At 37.4% G+C, this 16,377-nt stretch overlaps 1 protein-coding gene across 1 annotated transcript in view; it reads left to right on the top strand.

The window, feature by feature from the left end:
- VPS13A (vacuolar protein sorting 13 homolog A) overlaps positions 1 to 16,377 on the top strand; it is a 223,031-nt gene that overhangs the window by 100,503 nt on the left and 106,151 nt on the right. The window contains exons 28-32 of the mRNA XM_029919678.1: positions 249 to 365; positions 446 to 549; positions 6,348 to 6,515; positions 8,939 to 9,243; positions 15,688 to 15,835. Of these exons, the coding sequence (XP_029775538.1) occupies positions 249 to 365; positions 446 to 549; positions 6,348 to 6,515; positions 8,939 to 9,243; positions 15,688 to 15,835 (842 nt within the window). The remainder of the gene's footprint in view (positions 1 to 248; positions 366 to 445; positions 550 to 6,347; positions 6,516 to 8,938; positions 9,244 to 15,687; positions 15,836 to 16,377) is intronic.

The following is a 16,377-nucleotide window of genomic DNA, read 5'->3' as shown; positions in this document are numbered from 1 at the left end:
AAACTAAATTGTTAGTCTCATCTAGAAATAGTTTTTTGTTGTGTCTGTTTCCTTTGTTTGGCTTTGTTTTCATTAGGTTTGATTATTTTTTTTAGAATTCCCAATTTAGTAGGGAATATCTTAATTTCAATTGAATGGAAAATCAGGTTTTCCTCTAGTATTAATATTTCTTATATTTCAGTTACTTTATAAAGGTAGTTAGGTAACTACTAAGTTTTTCCTTATGTTTAAAAAAATTTTTTTTGCAGCTTTAAAACTATCCAAGAACGAAGATATTATTACCTTGCAGGTTTTAGCAGAATTATCTTGTTTACAGATCTTCATTCAAGATCAGAAACGTAACATTTCTGAAATTAAGATTGAAGGTAATAAAATTTCAGAAAAAAAAATATTGAAAATTATGAAATGAAAGAAAAGCCATTCATTCATCCTTTTATTCCCTTAGGACTTGATTCTGAGATAATTATGAGGACTTCAGCCACTGAAATAAATGCAAAGCTAAGGAATATAATTGTCTTGGATTCTGACACAACAGCTTTATACAAAAAGGTATGCATTTGTTCCTGTTAAATAATACATCATTTAATAAGATTGTCCTTTAAGATTGGACATAGGTATGCATTAGTTGTTGGAATTTAGCAGTGTGGCTTATTGAGTTGACAAGTTTTGGAGTTAGGCATAATTGGGTTTGTATTTTCCTCTTTTGTCAAATAACTTATTCCATGTCATTAGGGAAAAAAGTTTTACTTTAAAATTATGGATTCTTTTTTTAAAAGCATTCTAGCATTTTCAAAAAACATTGGTAATTTTGGTACCCAAAGAGCTACATAAGAAATGTAACTTCATATTTTGTAGGTTGATGGGAGTGTGTACTTCAAGTTTTTATTACTTCATACAATACAAATTAATATGTATTATAGTTTAAAGCCTACTATGATAGGTATCTGTTCATCTAAAACTCCTGTCACTGAACACCATTAAGTATTGCTCTCATACCTTGCTAATGGTTCCCTTCTAGTGAAGTCCTATAACAAGAAATCCTGTGAGAGTTATATAGTAAGTCTAATAATCAGAAGTGTTCTTAAAGCAGGACACGCATGCCCTCATTGCTTGTCGGTGTTCCATTGGCCACCCAAAAATTCTCAATTGAGGGGCTGAAAAACAAATAAAAATGCAGATTACATTGGTAAGTTCCCAGTGTCAATAATTTTATACATAATCAAAAACTATTAGAAATTGTCTCTTGGGCCAGGTACCATTGTAGAGTCGGACAGGTAATTTTTGAACAGTGGAGCATCTAGGTAAGATGATGTACTTAAAGAAGTGAAGAGAACATCAAGTAGTAGGGCCAGAAAAGGCTGAGTTACTTCTTGAGTCAAGAAGTCAGAATCTGGAATGTCAGAGGAAAAATGTGAATAGGCTTAGCCAGTAATACCGATGAGATACAGTGATGACCTCATTTTTATATGAAATAAAAGTCCTTACTCTTTATATTTCCTTATTATGGCTTGCTAGCATGAAATAACAAGAGTGCCAGAGCATCAAAGGTGTGTGGTCCATAGTAATAAGGAACAAGACATTTTCTAGAAGTCATGGTTTAATGTACTACTTCTGCTTTTGTTGGAAAAAAAAGTACTAAAGCATTTAAGAGGTAGATTATGATTTTAAATTTGCCCTGTTGAAAGTAAAGCTCACATAAATAAATGTATCTACTAAAAGTCATACAAGTAGTCAATAATGAAATTGATAATATAATCCAAGATATTTACTTTTTTTCTCCTTAATTTTATAACTAATGCATCTGTAGGGTTGAAAATTCAACTGAAGCTACAAAATGAAAAGTTGCTTGCTTCTTTCTTCTTGCTCCACCCCCATTTCCCTTACTATTCTTTGACTTTGGTTCTAGTGTACATGATTTTTACATCAACTGCTTGGTTCAGTAACTCTCCACATGTTCAGGAAGCAGAGGAACAACGGTTGGCCTCAGATCAGAGCTTCCTAATTATTGTGCCCTGAATGGGTTTTGGGTATAATAATGTATTTAGCTTCTTAGCTTTTTGAGCAGTTGGGTAAAGGATACCTGGAGTTTCTCAGACTCTTTGAACCTGGCCTGGAGCACCATCCTCTGTTTACCCAGGAACCATTGTACAGATGACCGTTAGTTGTGTGTGTATTATAACTATGTAGAGTCTGGAGGGGATTCTAGCTGATCTGACATTCTTATGAAATAAGATGTCATTGTAAATTAGTTTCTTATATCTTTATAGAAAAATGTTTCAAAAGGGAATATTTACAAGAATTGTCCACTTCATTAATGCTTGTTAATTCTGAGTCATAGGTACATAAGTATTTCTAATTGGTGGACTTCAGACAGACCTAAGAGTAGATGAGGCACTGATAGAGTAATTTTTATGGCCTCAAAAATTGAGAGTAAAGGTTTGTTTTTTGTTTTTTAATCTTAAGTCAGTTTCCTTTGAGAAAAGTACTGTAATTACAAGCCTAACAGTCTCAATTCTGGGAGCCAGAATGGTTGACGAATGTTTGAGACCGGCCCTTTCAGTTAACAGATTTGTACTTATAATATGCATTTTTAGTTTTATTTACTCCTCTTAATGCACCTGGTGTCTCCTATGCCATCTCCTCTCTAAACTCTGTCTTAGGGGCGCCTGGGTGGCTCAGTCATTTAAGCATCTAACTTCAGCTCAGGTCATCATCTTGTGGTTCATAAATTCGAGCCCTACATTGGGTTCTATGCTGACAGCTCAGAGCCTGGAGACTGCTTTGGATTCTGTGTTTCCTTCTCTCTCTGTCCCTCTTCCACTCATGCTCTCTGTCTCTCAAAAATGAATAAACATTAAAAAACTCTGTCTTAAATTTCTTTTTTTCTGTTGGGCTTTAGGGGGATAGTCATCGGTCACTCAAGTGACTTGTGGAAGATATTCTGTATTTTTATTAATAATATTTGGAATATCACAGTCTGCAAAAGATGCAAAGTCCCTCTCCTGGGGTAAATAATAAATAGTAAGTAATGGAAAATAATATTAGGGAGTGATAAGTACTTTGAAAAACCAGTAAAGTAAGATAATAGTGATTAGAACAGCATTTTAGGGTTATCAGGAAATCCCTTTCTGAACATTGAGTGAAATCTGAATTAGTTGTCAATGTGGAAAGAGCTTTCCAGGTAGAGGAAATATCAACCATAAAGGGTTTGTGGCAGAAAGCTGCTGAGCATATTTGGGAGGTCGTAAAGGGCCTCAGTAATCCTTGTGTAGAATTCTTTACTGTTCACCTCCTCCCCCATTTTTTTTTCTTTTTAAAATCAGGTTTACTTTATTTACTTTAAATTCAGCAAAATTTAGCCTTTTTTAGTGCATATAGTTCTTTGATTTTTGTTGAACACCTACAGCTCTGTAACTTCCACCAACTTTTGCAAAGTTGCACCCCCACCCCAGGCACAAGCATATTGAAGCTTCAGTCTGGAGAAAGTAGAGCACTTTTGAAACCTCTGATCTTCAGCTCCTGAAGCTATTTGCCAAATAGAAACTGATACTCTCCATAATTCTCCTACCCCAGTTGGTGATCCGGAAAGATTTTTACCTTGTCCATACCACAATTCCACAGACTCTCTGGCTTTCCCTTTTAACTCTCCACAAAAGGGGTTCCCTCCCCTCTGTGCTTACTCCGTTTTGTCTCCCCCGATTCTCCCTCCCTCCCTCCCTCCCTCCCTCCCTCCCTCTCTCTCTCACTCTCACTCTCTCTCTCACACACACACACACACACACACACACACACACACACAATCCACCAAGCTGTCTCCCTCCACCTGTGGAGATCCCTCTATGGTTAGTGTTTGCCTGGTATATCTTTTGCTATGCCTTAGTTGTTAATCTATGTCTTTATATTTAAAGTGGGGTTTTAGAGGCAGCATATATTTCTGTCTTGCTTTTTTTTTTATTATCCAGTCTGACAATCTCTGACTTCTAATTTGTGTTTAGGCTATTTAAAAAATCTAATTACAATATGGTTGGTTTAAAATCTGTTATCTTTTGGGGTGCCTGGGATTTGTAATACATATGTACTGATTTTGGTTTAGTCAGTTTTCTTTAGAGTAGTGGTTTTTTTATTTTAAAGCTCTTTTTATCTTCATTGTAGCCATTCCTGGAACTAATTGCTTCATGTAGCTTTAGGTTTCTTTCATTTTTTGCTTGTACTCATTTCTTAGAATGCAAGTTTGCTGGTAATGGATTTTCTCACCTTTGGGGATAAGAAGTGATGAGAACTGGAAATGAACCTACTTTTATTTCACTTTCATTTCCTCTCTGAAGTTTTTGCTGGATATAGAATTCTGTGTTGACAGGGCCCATCCGTCCCCACCCCACCCCCATTTCAAACTCTTAAAGATGTAGCTATAGCATTATTATACACGGTGTTGATGAGAAGTCTGCAGTATATCTTTGTTCTTTTGTACATATTTCTTCATTTTTATCTGACTTCATCAGGATTTATATATGGTGCTTCTAGGAATATGTGAATGTGTTTTGATTTTAGGGTTTTCTGAGCTTCTTAGATATGTCTACATTATTTTTCATTATCTTTTCAGATAGTTCTTTGTGTCTCTTTCTGTCCTTCCTCTCCTCTTGCTCTGCTCCTTGTACTTCCTCCTCTTGGACTCCAAAAATTTTTCCTAGATTCTTGTTAAATATTGTCCCCCAACCTTTGAATCATCTATTCAACTCACCCCCCACCTTTTCCTCCTGTTTCAGTTTGGATAATTTCTGTTAAGATTTTTTTTTTAATGTTTGTTTATTTTGAGAGTGTGGGGGAGAGAGGGAGGGAGAGAGAGAAACCCAAGCAGGCTTTGTGCAGAGATACACTTTTTGTGGTATATCTTAGTTATTGATTGAATGTCAGAGATCATGTATAGGAGAGTAGATACTGAAAGGAATAGTAATTTTGTCTGATAGTGGGTCTTTTATTCTGCTAGGCAGTTAGCATGGAGATCGAATCAATTTAATGGAGAGTTGAGCTGGCTTTGAGTTTTCTTGTTTCATATGATTGCCTTCATTATACCACTGCTTCACATTCCTTCAGCTGTATCTTGTGCTGAGGAAGGGGGACTTTGTTGCTGGACTGTTTTATCCTTACATGTTAGGGTGCTTCATTGGCTTGTAGCCTCAGATTTCTAGTGGTCTTACTACACATGGTTGTGATTTTAGAGGTTATCTAGTTCTTTCTTGTTGTTGCTGGTGCTGCTGCTGCTGTTGTTGTGGTCAAGGTTTGTAATGGGCCTTTGCCCAACACTGTACATTCAAGGCAGAAGCAGAATTCCCGTAGACTTTGTTCAGCCTCGCCTTGCACCTCAGCCTTCAGAGGTCCTTAATATCTTTGGTTCCTGAAGTTTTCTTTGTACCGTGTTGGAATTCCTTTGCTTACTGATGGCTCTTCAGCCTCTTACCTTTGAGCATTTACAGGAAAGCTGTAAACTAAGTTAGCTGATGATACGTCCATCTTACAAAATATTTTTGACAATTCACATAGACGGTTTTCTCCACCATTTTCCACTAGTATTGCAGAGCTTGAGATTTTAAACTGCTGTATGTAGGGGCGTCTGGGTGGCTTAATTGGTTAAGTGTTGGGCTTTGGCTCAGGTCATGATCTCACAGTTCGTTTGTGGACTTAAGCCCCATGTTGGACTGATGGTTCAGCCTACAGCTTGCTTTGGATTCTGTGTCTCCCTCTCTCCCTGCTCCTCCCTCGCTCATGCAGTCTCTTTCTCTCTCAAAAATAAATAAACGTTAAAAAAAATTTTTTTAAACAAATAAACCGCTGTATGTAAGTCTAGTTCAGTAGTTGAGATGACCCTTCACAAACTAATAAGGGAAAGAAATATAGGAGGACGCTGTTTGAAGGATCTGGAAAACCTATTTCACATATGTAAAATAAAGAGAAGTAGGTTTCATGAAGTTGTAGAGGTGCGGTGTCTTTGATATGTTTTACAGTGACCAAAGAATACATTCATTTGACAACTCTCAGTACACAAATATACACACTGAGAATATTTGTATGATCTGATCATTTTTCTTCTGTTTTCTCCATTTAAAAAATGTTGGGCAAGACCTCCTACACTGGTTTCATGGTCCACAAAGGGAGCTGCCACCACCAAACTGAAAAATCTTGCAGCGTAGGTTCTAATTAAGGTGTTAAAATTTATTACTTTATTTGTACTTGGCTTGGATACTTGGATGAGTTTCAAAATATGTGCGTATGTTTAATTATTTTGTGTTTTAGTTTTGTACTGAAAACACATTTCAAAATGGATTTTGATAGTTGAATTTTCTCTCATTAAGGCCGTTTACATCACTGGAAAAGAAGTTTTCAGCTTCAAAATGATTTCTTTTGTGGACGCAACTGCTGGGCCTGCGTACACGGATATGGATGTGGTTGATGTTCAAGTTAACTTAACTGTTGGTTGCATTGAAGTAGTTTTTGTCACAAAATTTCTATATTCTATATTGGTATGTATGCTGATCATTTTTTAAATTTTTTCCTACTATTTGGAAATTAGTTGTGTGTCAGACATAGGTGAAGAGCAGTCATTCCTTGCTTAATTGTTTTTCTCTGGTTTTTCAGAATTTCCTGGGTATCTTTTATCATGACTGAAATGCATAGTGTGTTATATATACAATATCATTTTCATATAGGAATAGTCCAGTTAATTCAAGCATACAGATTAATGTATTAAATACGTACATTATATACCACATATAGGATTTGTTTATGTATTAATTGAATTCTTTATATCTAATTGGTTAACATCTTTGTTTTACCTGACTTCCAATTCTGATTAAAAATGCTAAATATAAGGATGTCTGGGTGGCTTAGTTAAGTGTCTGACTCTTGATTTTGGCTCAGATCATGATCTCACAGTTGGTGGGTTCGAGCATTGCGTTGGGCTCTGTGCTGACAGTGTGGAACATGCTTGGATTCTTTCTCTCCCTCTCTCTCTCAAAATAAATAAACTTAAAAAAAACCCTAAATATATAATTGAAGTTTGTTTTGGTCTCACATAAGGAATCATTATGGAAATTATACTTTCTATTGCATATTCTATCTGGGGTATAAAGGTTTAGAATTAATCTCTGTATGATGCCGCCATATAGTATTTGATTTCCTTTTCTGCTTTTCATAGTTACTTTTTTTTCTGTGAGTGACATACCTGTCTTTGTGACTTCAGTATTCACCTTTTAAAAAATGTTGTTTTTAAATTTTGGTGCATAAATTAGGTAATTACTTGATTCTAAAATGTTGCTGTTTTTATGATCTTTTTTTAATTTAAATTTTTAAAAGCTTATTTAAAAAAATTTTCTTTAAGTTTTATTTATTTTTGAGACAGAGACAGAGCATGAGCAGGGAGGGGCAGAGAGAGAGGGAGACACAGAATCGGAAGCAGGCTCCAGGCTCTAAGCTGTCTGTCAGCACAGAACCTGACGCAGGGCTCAAACCCACGAATGTGAGATCATGACCTGAGCCAAAGTTGGAGGCTTAACCGACTGAGCCACTCAGGCGCCGCAAAGCTTACTTATTTTTGAGAGAGAGTGTGAGCATGAGTGGAGGAGGGCCAGACAGACAGGAGACTGAGAATCCTAGACTGTCAGTGCAGAGAGAGAAAATGCAAGTTGGGGAGGGGCAGAGATAAAGAGCGAGACACAGAATCCTAAGCAGGCTTCGTACTGTCGCACTGTCACACACAGCCCAACGTGGGGCTCAAACCCAGGAACCATGAAATCATGACCTCAACCAAAGTCAGACACCAAGTCACAGCCACCCAGACACCCTGGCTGATCTTTTCAGTTGAGGTTGCAGTGCAGTTTTTCCTATAGCCATAGTTGTTTTCATACTGAAATAATAAATATGAACAAGCATTCCTGGTCTAATTTTTATTTTTTCTAATTTATTTTTTAAGTTTATTTATTTAAAAGACACAAACAAGGGAGGTGCAGAGAAAGGGAGTGAGAGAATCCTGAGCAGGCTCCGTGATATCAGCACAGAGCCCAGTGCTGGGCTCAGTCACTCAAGAACCATGGGATCATGACCTGAGGCAAACAGAACCACCCAGGCATGCCTCTAATTTATCTTTTAACTCAACCTCATTATGTCCCTGAGCCCTGTTGTGATGGCCGTTTAGTCTTAAATTACTGAAAATAGGGGTTCCTGGGTGGCTTGGTTGAGCATCAGACTCTTGGTTTTAGCCTCAGGTCATGATCTCAGTCTCCTGAGTTCAAGCCCTATTTTGGTATCAGCATTGGTAGTGCAGCCTGCTTGGGATTCTGTCTTCCTCTCTCTCTGCCCCTCTCCCACTCACCCTGGCGGTCTCTCTCAAAATAAATAAGCTTTAAAAAAATCTTCTGTTTAAAAATAATTACTGAAAATAAATTGTTGGGAAACAGCTGCTAAAAACAAATTATTTGAAAAGTATAATTCTAGATATATTTTATGTCACTGAAGGTTTTTTTCTAGATGTCAGAATTAAAAAACTTCAGGGTTCTTGACCAACATTTTTTTTTAAGTTATTTTTTGGCTTACAAACAGAAATAAACTGTCCTTTGAGGTTGTGTAGGAGAATACAGTGATTGCTTAGCCATTAGGGAAAGTGTGATAATAAGGAAGATAGGTATCAGTGAAACCTTGGAATATCTGCATGTCACTCTCCTCCAGGGACAAAATTTTTGTTGTTTCACTGTGTTTCTGTATCTCTGTTTTGCTGCTACTCAGCTTTCATTGGAGAAAATTGAGATTTAATAGATAACCAGACTTGGATAAAAGAGTGCTTGGTTATAGTGAGAAAATTTCTCATGAAAGTGAAATCCTCAATATTAATATGCATTTAACAATTATTCATTAATGGCAACCTTAATAATATTATTCTGTTACCTTTTAGGCTTTTATAGATAATTTTCAGGCGGCTAAACAAGCTTTGGCTGAGGCTACTGTTCAGGCAGCAGGAATGGCAGCCACTGGTGTGAAAGAGCTGGCACAGAAGAGTTCGAGAATGGCACTGGATGTTAACATCAAAGCCCCAGTGGTGGTCATCCCACAGTCTCCAGTTTCTGAAAATGTTTTTGTTGCTGACTTTGGACTAATTACAATGAGAAATACTTTCCATATCATAACAGAGAGTGAGAGCAGCGCCCCACCCATTATTGATTTGATAACAATACGGCTGAGTGAAATGCGACTGTTCAGGTAAGCCGGTCATAGGTACGTTTGTGGAGAATGCCGCCTTTTTCAGGCTTTTCCGTGAAAGTTTTTGGTGTCCTAACTTTTCTGTTTACAGGGAGATTTTATTATAACTATACTAATTTTGAGAGTTTCTCTTCCCCAAGTTTTTTGGCACGATTAATTATCCTCTTCCAGTTTTTTTGAAAACCTAGATACTAATTGAAAAATGCCCCTTAGGTAACCAGGAAGACTAAACAATTTATCTCTCAGGGATAACTGTTGTCTGATGTTCTGTATCTTGAAAATCATTTTTTAATGTGTTTTGTGTGAGTTTTTTGGTGAGGGAGATGAGTTTCAGGCAATATGATAAATTTGGTTCATGTTATTTCATGTTGGGTGGAAGGAGAAATTTAAGCACCTCATACATCCCAGGCGCTGAGCTAGGAACAAGAAGTAGTATAATGAGCAGTCTTTATGAGATAAGGTAGAGCAATGTAGAAAAAACACTGAGCTCTCTAATGGGTGAAGTAACTTGGAAGTTGTCTGAATTTGGTATGGAGATCTATAGACAGAGATTGAACACTTGGCACTTGGACATGTGTGTACAGATTTTAGGAGAATGTTTGGACTTGAAGATTTAGGTGTAATACTTAGCTGTCTGTTAAAGTCACTGAACAACTGGTAGCGTATAGTTTGTAGAGTGGGACATGCGGGGCAGAATGCTGACGACGAGTGCCAGTACATAAGGCACATAATGTTTCTCCGAAGAGAACAGGAAATGGCAGAGAGATGGGGGTATTCTATTCTTCTAGCTCATTATTTCTGTAGAGATAAGTAAAATAATAATTATATACTTTTTTGTTTTTTTTTTTACATTATTTTTAATGTTTATTTTTGAGAGACAGGGACAGAACATGAGACGGGGTGGGGCAGAGAGAGAGGAAGACACACAATTTGAAGCAGCTCCAGGCTCCAAGCTGTCAGCACAGAGCCTGACTGGAGCTTGAACCCACAAACCATGAGATCATGACCTGAGCTGAAGTCAGAAGCTTAACCAACTGAGCCACCCAGGCACTCCAATAATTATGTATTTTGCATCATAAATTCATTTTTTCCCTTGACAGTATGTTATAAATATTTTCCCATATTTGAGTACAAAATTATTTCTAAGGATTTCATTTTATTGTTTTAAAAAATTTGTTACCTGTTAAAAAGTTAATCTGATTCTGAGGGTGTTTTTTTTGGCTCTTATAAACATCACTACAGTGATTAATATCATGACATCCTACTCGGTCTTTAGGATAATTCATTTCCTGCAGACGAATTTCCAGAAACAGAATTACTCAGTTACACAGTTAGAGGTTTTCCCTGAAATATTTTTCAAATTCTTGATGTTTGGAAATTCAGTTTGGTTTCAGCTTAATAGAAAAGCACATAAAGACAAATAAGTATTTCATTTTTGTGACAACTTGTGTTGAAATCATTTTGTTGCAAAGCTACTAATTGCAATGGAAAATATTTAAAAAGATACTTAACAGTATTTCTATAAGGAAAGCTCTAAAACTTAACTCCTAGCCAGAAAGAAATCATGAATAAATGTGGAGAGAATATTTTCCTAGACCTAATATTATAAAGATGTCAGTTTGTATACATTAATTTATACATTTAATGCATCTCAGTAAAAGTGAAATAGTTCTTTTTAAAGTGTTTATAAATCATTATAAAGGTTTTTTAAAATATAAATAGGGGAGAAGATGTCTCAACGATGTTTTTTAAGAGAAGAAATTGAGGGTGCCTGGGTGTCTCAGTCAGTTGAGTGTCTGACTTCAGCTCAGGTCATGATCTCATGGTTAGTGAGTTTGAGCCCCATGTCAGGCTCTGTATTGACCGCTCAGAGCTTGGAGCCTGTTTCATGTTTTGTGTCTCCCTCTCTCTCTGCCCCTCCCCCACTCAGGCTCTGTTTCTCGCTCTCTCAAAAATACATAAACATTAAAAGTATTTTAAAAAATAAAAGAAATTGTGATGAGGAGTGGAGACATCATAACATTAGAGGTACTATTAAAATATATAGAATTGCGTTGAATACTTGTAAATGTATGCTAAACTACAATGATTAAAATAATGAAACAATAGAAAGGTAAGCAGTGATTGACTGTGTGTATGTGTGTCCTCATTATTCATATATATATATGACTGTGTATATATACACATATATAGTCAATCTAAATTATTCTCAGATACCATATGTGTGAACTTGCCTACTCACTAAAATTTGTTTGTGACCCCAAAATCAATACTCATGACACTTCTACAGTTATTTCTGCGTGTGCATATCCATGAAAAATGTTGATTTTCCAAAGCCTATGCTTCCAACTGAGGTGTCTGGCAAAGTGACACTCTGTCTTCTTATTTTAGCAAATAATTGTGCAGCACATGACATACTACAGTTATCTAAGCCAAGGACTGGCAGTACAGAATAGAGTCAGATGAAGTAATCCCTTTTTTCATGAAGCTTTGATCTTTATTATTTTTTTTAATGTTTATTTTTGAGAGAGGGAGAGACAGAGTGAGTGGGGAAGGGTCAGAGAGAGAGGGAGCCAGAGGATCTGAAGCAGGCTCCAGGCTCTGTGCTGACAGCAAGCAGAGAGCCTGATGCAGGATTCAAACTCACGAACCACAATATCATTACCTGTGCCAAAGTCGGATACTTAACCACCTGAGCCACCCAGGGGTCCCATCATGAACCTTTTAATTCTAATTGAAACTGAAGACAAGACAATAAACTATTAAAATACAGTATATTAAATGGAATATGGCAGCACATAGGGAAAGTATCTACCCCAGATACTGGGTAGTATTGATAAGGCAAATATTTTTAAGGAAGTAATCTTTTGAAACAGGAATTAATGTTAATGTCTTACAGTTTGTCCATAACAAGATACTTATTTATACTGAAGAATTCAAAACAACATAACTTTTAATGATGGAAGGTTGACATTATAGTCATATAATGTGCACCTATTAAAATTGCATATGAGAAATTTCCAGAGAAGAAGTCAGAGAAGGAAGATCTAGGTGTCTCATGGATACCCTTAGATAACACCCACATCAGTATAAGAAACCCAGAAAAAGACCTGCAGACTGGCAGAACAGATTTTCCATAGCTAAATGTAGAGAAGAGGCCACATCAAAGAGGGTAGAAAGGGTAGAGACAAGGTGGGGAGCCAGACTCACCATGAGGCTGGAGGAGGAAGGGACACCTATAGGCGTGGAGAAGGGAGAGGCACTGGGAAGTTGAATCTTTATAACATTTGGCTTTGAAAACCACAAGGGTATAAACTTAGCGAGTTCTTACTCTCAGTGGTGCTTAATACCTGGAACTTTAAAAATTAACAGACTCGGCTCTGGGAGAGCCTGGGCACAATGGCAAATTGAGTACCCATCCTCTAGGACATAGCACAACAAACAGCCCCTTTGCACAGAGGCAACAGTTTGAAAAACACCTAGGGAGATTGATTCACTAATCTCTGCTTGTGCAGAAGGAGTGGGGAGTCTTTCAGAGTGTTTTGCAAGAACAAAAAGCTGACCATTGCCCTTACCCTCCCCTGCTCCCCAGCCTAGATACCTGGGCACCTCTGGGAACTGGCACAGCACAAACACTCTCCACCTAGCTTGTTTATGGCGGTTCTGTAGACCCACCCCCATCAATCTCACTGGGCAGTTTTCCAGGTTGGCTGGGGATCCTCCCATAGCAGACCAGCACAGACCTTGCTGGCACCATGCATTTTGCCCCCACATTCTCCTGAGGACCTTCCCCCCTCCAGCATGCCCTTGGCAGGAGTCCATCCAAAGAGGTGGGACAGGTCTGATACTGTGCCCTGAAAGGGACCAGCACCATTCTAAAGTGACTACTGTGATGGGGACTTGGGAAATAGCCAATATAGTTCAACTTTCACCTTAGCAGCAGGCCAGGCGTGGTTTTCTGGTCTGATGACAGGCTCTGCCCACTAACAAAAACTTCTCAGGGAACAATACAGGGAGAGGCCCCTAAGGTTCAGTGCTACCACTGTTCTGCCAAACACTTGGTCTGACCCAGCTCAACCCCAAGGTGACCCCATACTGGATCACTACCAACACAGGGACCAAACTCTGCCCACAACAGGCAGAGAGTGCCATCTCAGGCAGCTGGGCGGAAGGCAAACAGAGCGCAGCAGTAGTAGGGCACATAACACATAGAGGACAGTCCTTACGTGCCACATTCTGATGAACAGGGGACTGCAAGACGCTATGTGGGCCTCGTCCTCATAAAGCCACTACTTTCTAGAGCAGGAGGCACAGCTGATTTCTTAATGCATGGAAACAGACAAAATGAAGAGATGGTGGAATATGTCCCAAATGAAAAAATAGGATAAAATCAAAGCGTAAGAGCTAAACAAAATGGAGATAATATGCCTGTTAGAGGATTGAAAGTAATGGTCATGAAGATACTCACTGGACTTGAGAAAAGAGAGGACTTCAGTGAGACCCTCAGCAAAGAGGAAGAAAACATAAAAAACCAGAGATTAATAACTCAATAAATGAAGTTTAAAATACACGAGAAGGAGTAAATAGCCTAGAAGAAGCAGGAGTATGGATCAGCAACGTGGAGGACCGAACAGTGGAAAGCAATCAAGCAACCAGAGAGAGAAAAAGATAGTAAAAAGTGAAAGTAGATTAAGTGAACTCAGTAACACCGTTAATTATAATAACATTTACATCATAGGGAACCCAGAAGGGGAAGAGAGAAAAAGGGTGACAGAAAATGTGCAGAAATAATTACTGGCATCTTCCCAAATCTGGAGAAAGAAATAGAAATCCGGATCCAGGATGCACAGGGAGCCCTCAACAAAATCAGCCCCAGGAGACCCACACCAGGACATAGGGTAATTACAATGGAGGAAAAAAGTAGTGATACAGAACCTTGAAAGCATCAAGAGAAAACAGTTACATTCCAGGGAAACCAAAGCGAAAATAAATTATTGGGACTACCGCAAAATAAATTCTTCCCAACAGTAAACAAGAAAACAAAAAGACAACCTACTGAATGGGAGAAGATATTTGCAAATGACACATCTGATAAGGGGTAATTATCCAAAATATGTAAAGAACTTCTACAACTTAACACACATACACACACACGCGCACGCACGCACATGCATACAGTTTAAAAAATTAGCTAAACATGGTGCACCTGGGTGGTTCAGTTGGTTAAGCCTCTGACTTTGGCTCAGGTCATGATTTCACGTTCGTCGGTTCGAGCCCTGCATTGGGCTCTGTGCTGACCGTTCAGAGCCTGCTTCCGATTCTGTGTCTCCCTCTCTTTCTGCCCTTCCCCTTCTCATGCTCTGTCTTTCTGTCTGAAAAATAAATAAAACATTAAAATTTTTTTAAATAATTAGCTAAAGAGATGAACAGTTTTCCAAAGAAGACATCCAGATGGCCAACAGATGCATGAAAAGATGCCAAACATCACTCATTATCAGGGAAATGAAAATCAAAACCACACTGAGATCACCGCACACCTGTCAGAATGGTTACAATCAAAAGGACAGGAAACAACAAGTGCTGGTGATGATGTGGAGAAAAAGGAACCTTTGTCCACTGGTGGTGGGAATGCAAACTGGTATACCCATTGTGAAAAACAGCATGTAGGGTTCATTTAAATAATTAAAGCATTACCATATGATTTGGCAATACCACTACTGGTTTATTTACTCAAATAATATGAAAAATGAATAATATGAAAAATGTACATATATACATACATACACACACATATATATGGTGGTATATTGGTCATAAAAATATTGAAATCTTGCCATTTGCAACAACATAGATGGATCTAGAAGATGCAATGCTAAGTGAACTAAGTCATTCCGCAAAAGGCAAATACATAGGGTTTCACTCCTATAGTTTAAGAAACAAAGAAAAAAAAACAGACTGACTCTAAACTGTAGAGAACAAACTGATGGTTACTAGAGGGGAAGTGGATGGGGGAATGGTTGAAAGAGATTAAGACTACAGTTATAATGATGAGTACTGAATAATATATAGAATTGTTGAATCCCTATATTATACACCTCTGTATTAATTATTCTGGAATTTTAAAAACTAAATAATTTTAAAAGTATATAGAGATAGTTCTTATTTTAAGGGTTTACTCTACCAATTTGCATATTTTGGCACTTCTTAACAAATTGTAAAATCTTATTCTAAAAATTCATTTCTCTGTAATATGGAGCACTCGAGCTCAGAAAAAATCACCTACGTTTACAGTGGGATGGACTGTCATTTTCACTTGGAAAGCTGGATAGATGTTATTTTTCTCTTCATGTACAAATACTGATTTTTGCTATTTGTATATAGAATGGTAAAAATTATTTTTACTCTGTGTGTATATATGAAACAAAATTTTATTTCTACCTGCAGAACTCAATTTATTGATGATGCATACCAAGAAGTACTGGATCTGTTACTGCCATTAAATCTTGAGGTGCTTGTTGAGCGAAACTTATCTTGGGAGTGGTACCAGGAAGTTCCTTGTTTTAATGTAAATGCCCAGCTAAAGCCCATGGAGGTAATTATTTTGGATGCTTACTGATTTTTGTTTTGTTAAAAATATTGCTTGGGAACATAAAATATTTTGGGTTGTATATATTACATACCAACTTTGTCAAAGTTGAAAAATAGTAGCTGTATTAACTTAGAATTCATTGAATGTTGTCCATTCATTAATTCCACAAACATTTGAGTGATTACTCTGTGGTAGGTTTTATGCTATATATGGAGAGACAGTGGCAAAAAAGCTATGGCATTGCCACTGGCTTCCTGGAACCTAACTAGTCTAATGCAAGGGTGGGTGGTCATGGTGGTCTAGAGGCATGATAGTTAGTACATAGGCATGTAATTAGAATAGTTTCACATTGTGGTATAGTTAGTTGAGTATGTTAATTTAGAACTTAGAAGGTCTAAGCTGGAAATAATAATTTGAAAGTCATCAACACCTAGATGATATTTAAAGCCATGACAACATATGAAATAGCCTAGACAAAGTCTTAGAAGAAATGGAAGAGGTTGACAATGAAAATGCCAAATGGGTCATTTGCATAACTTTACTTC

This window comes from Suricata suricatta, chromosome 13 (genome assembly GCF_006229205.1).
Source record: "Suricata suricatta isolate VVHF042 chromosome 13, meerkat_22Aug2017_6uvM2_HiC, whole genome shotgun sequence".
NCBI lineage: Eukaryota > Metazoa > Chordata > Mammalia > Carnivora > Herpestidae > Suricata > Suricata suricatta.
The sequence above is the reverse complement of the archived record's forward strand: the minus strand, read 5'-3'. Positions and strand labels throughout refer to the sequence as shown.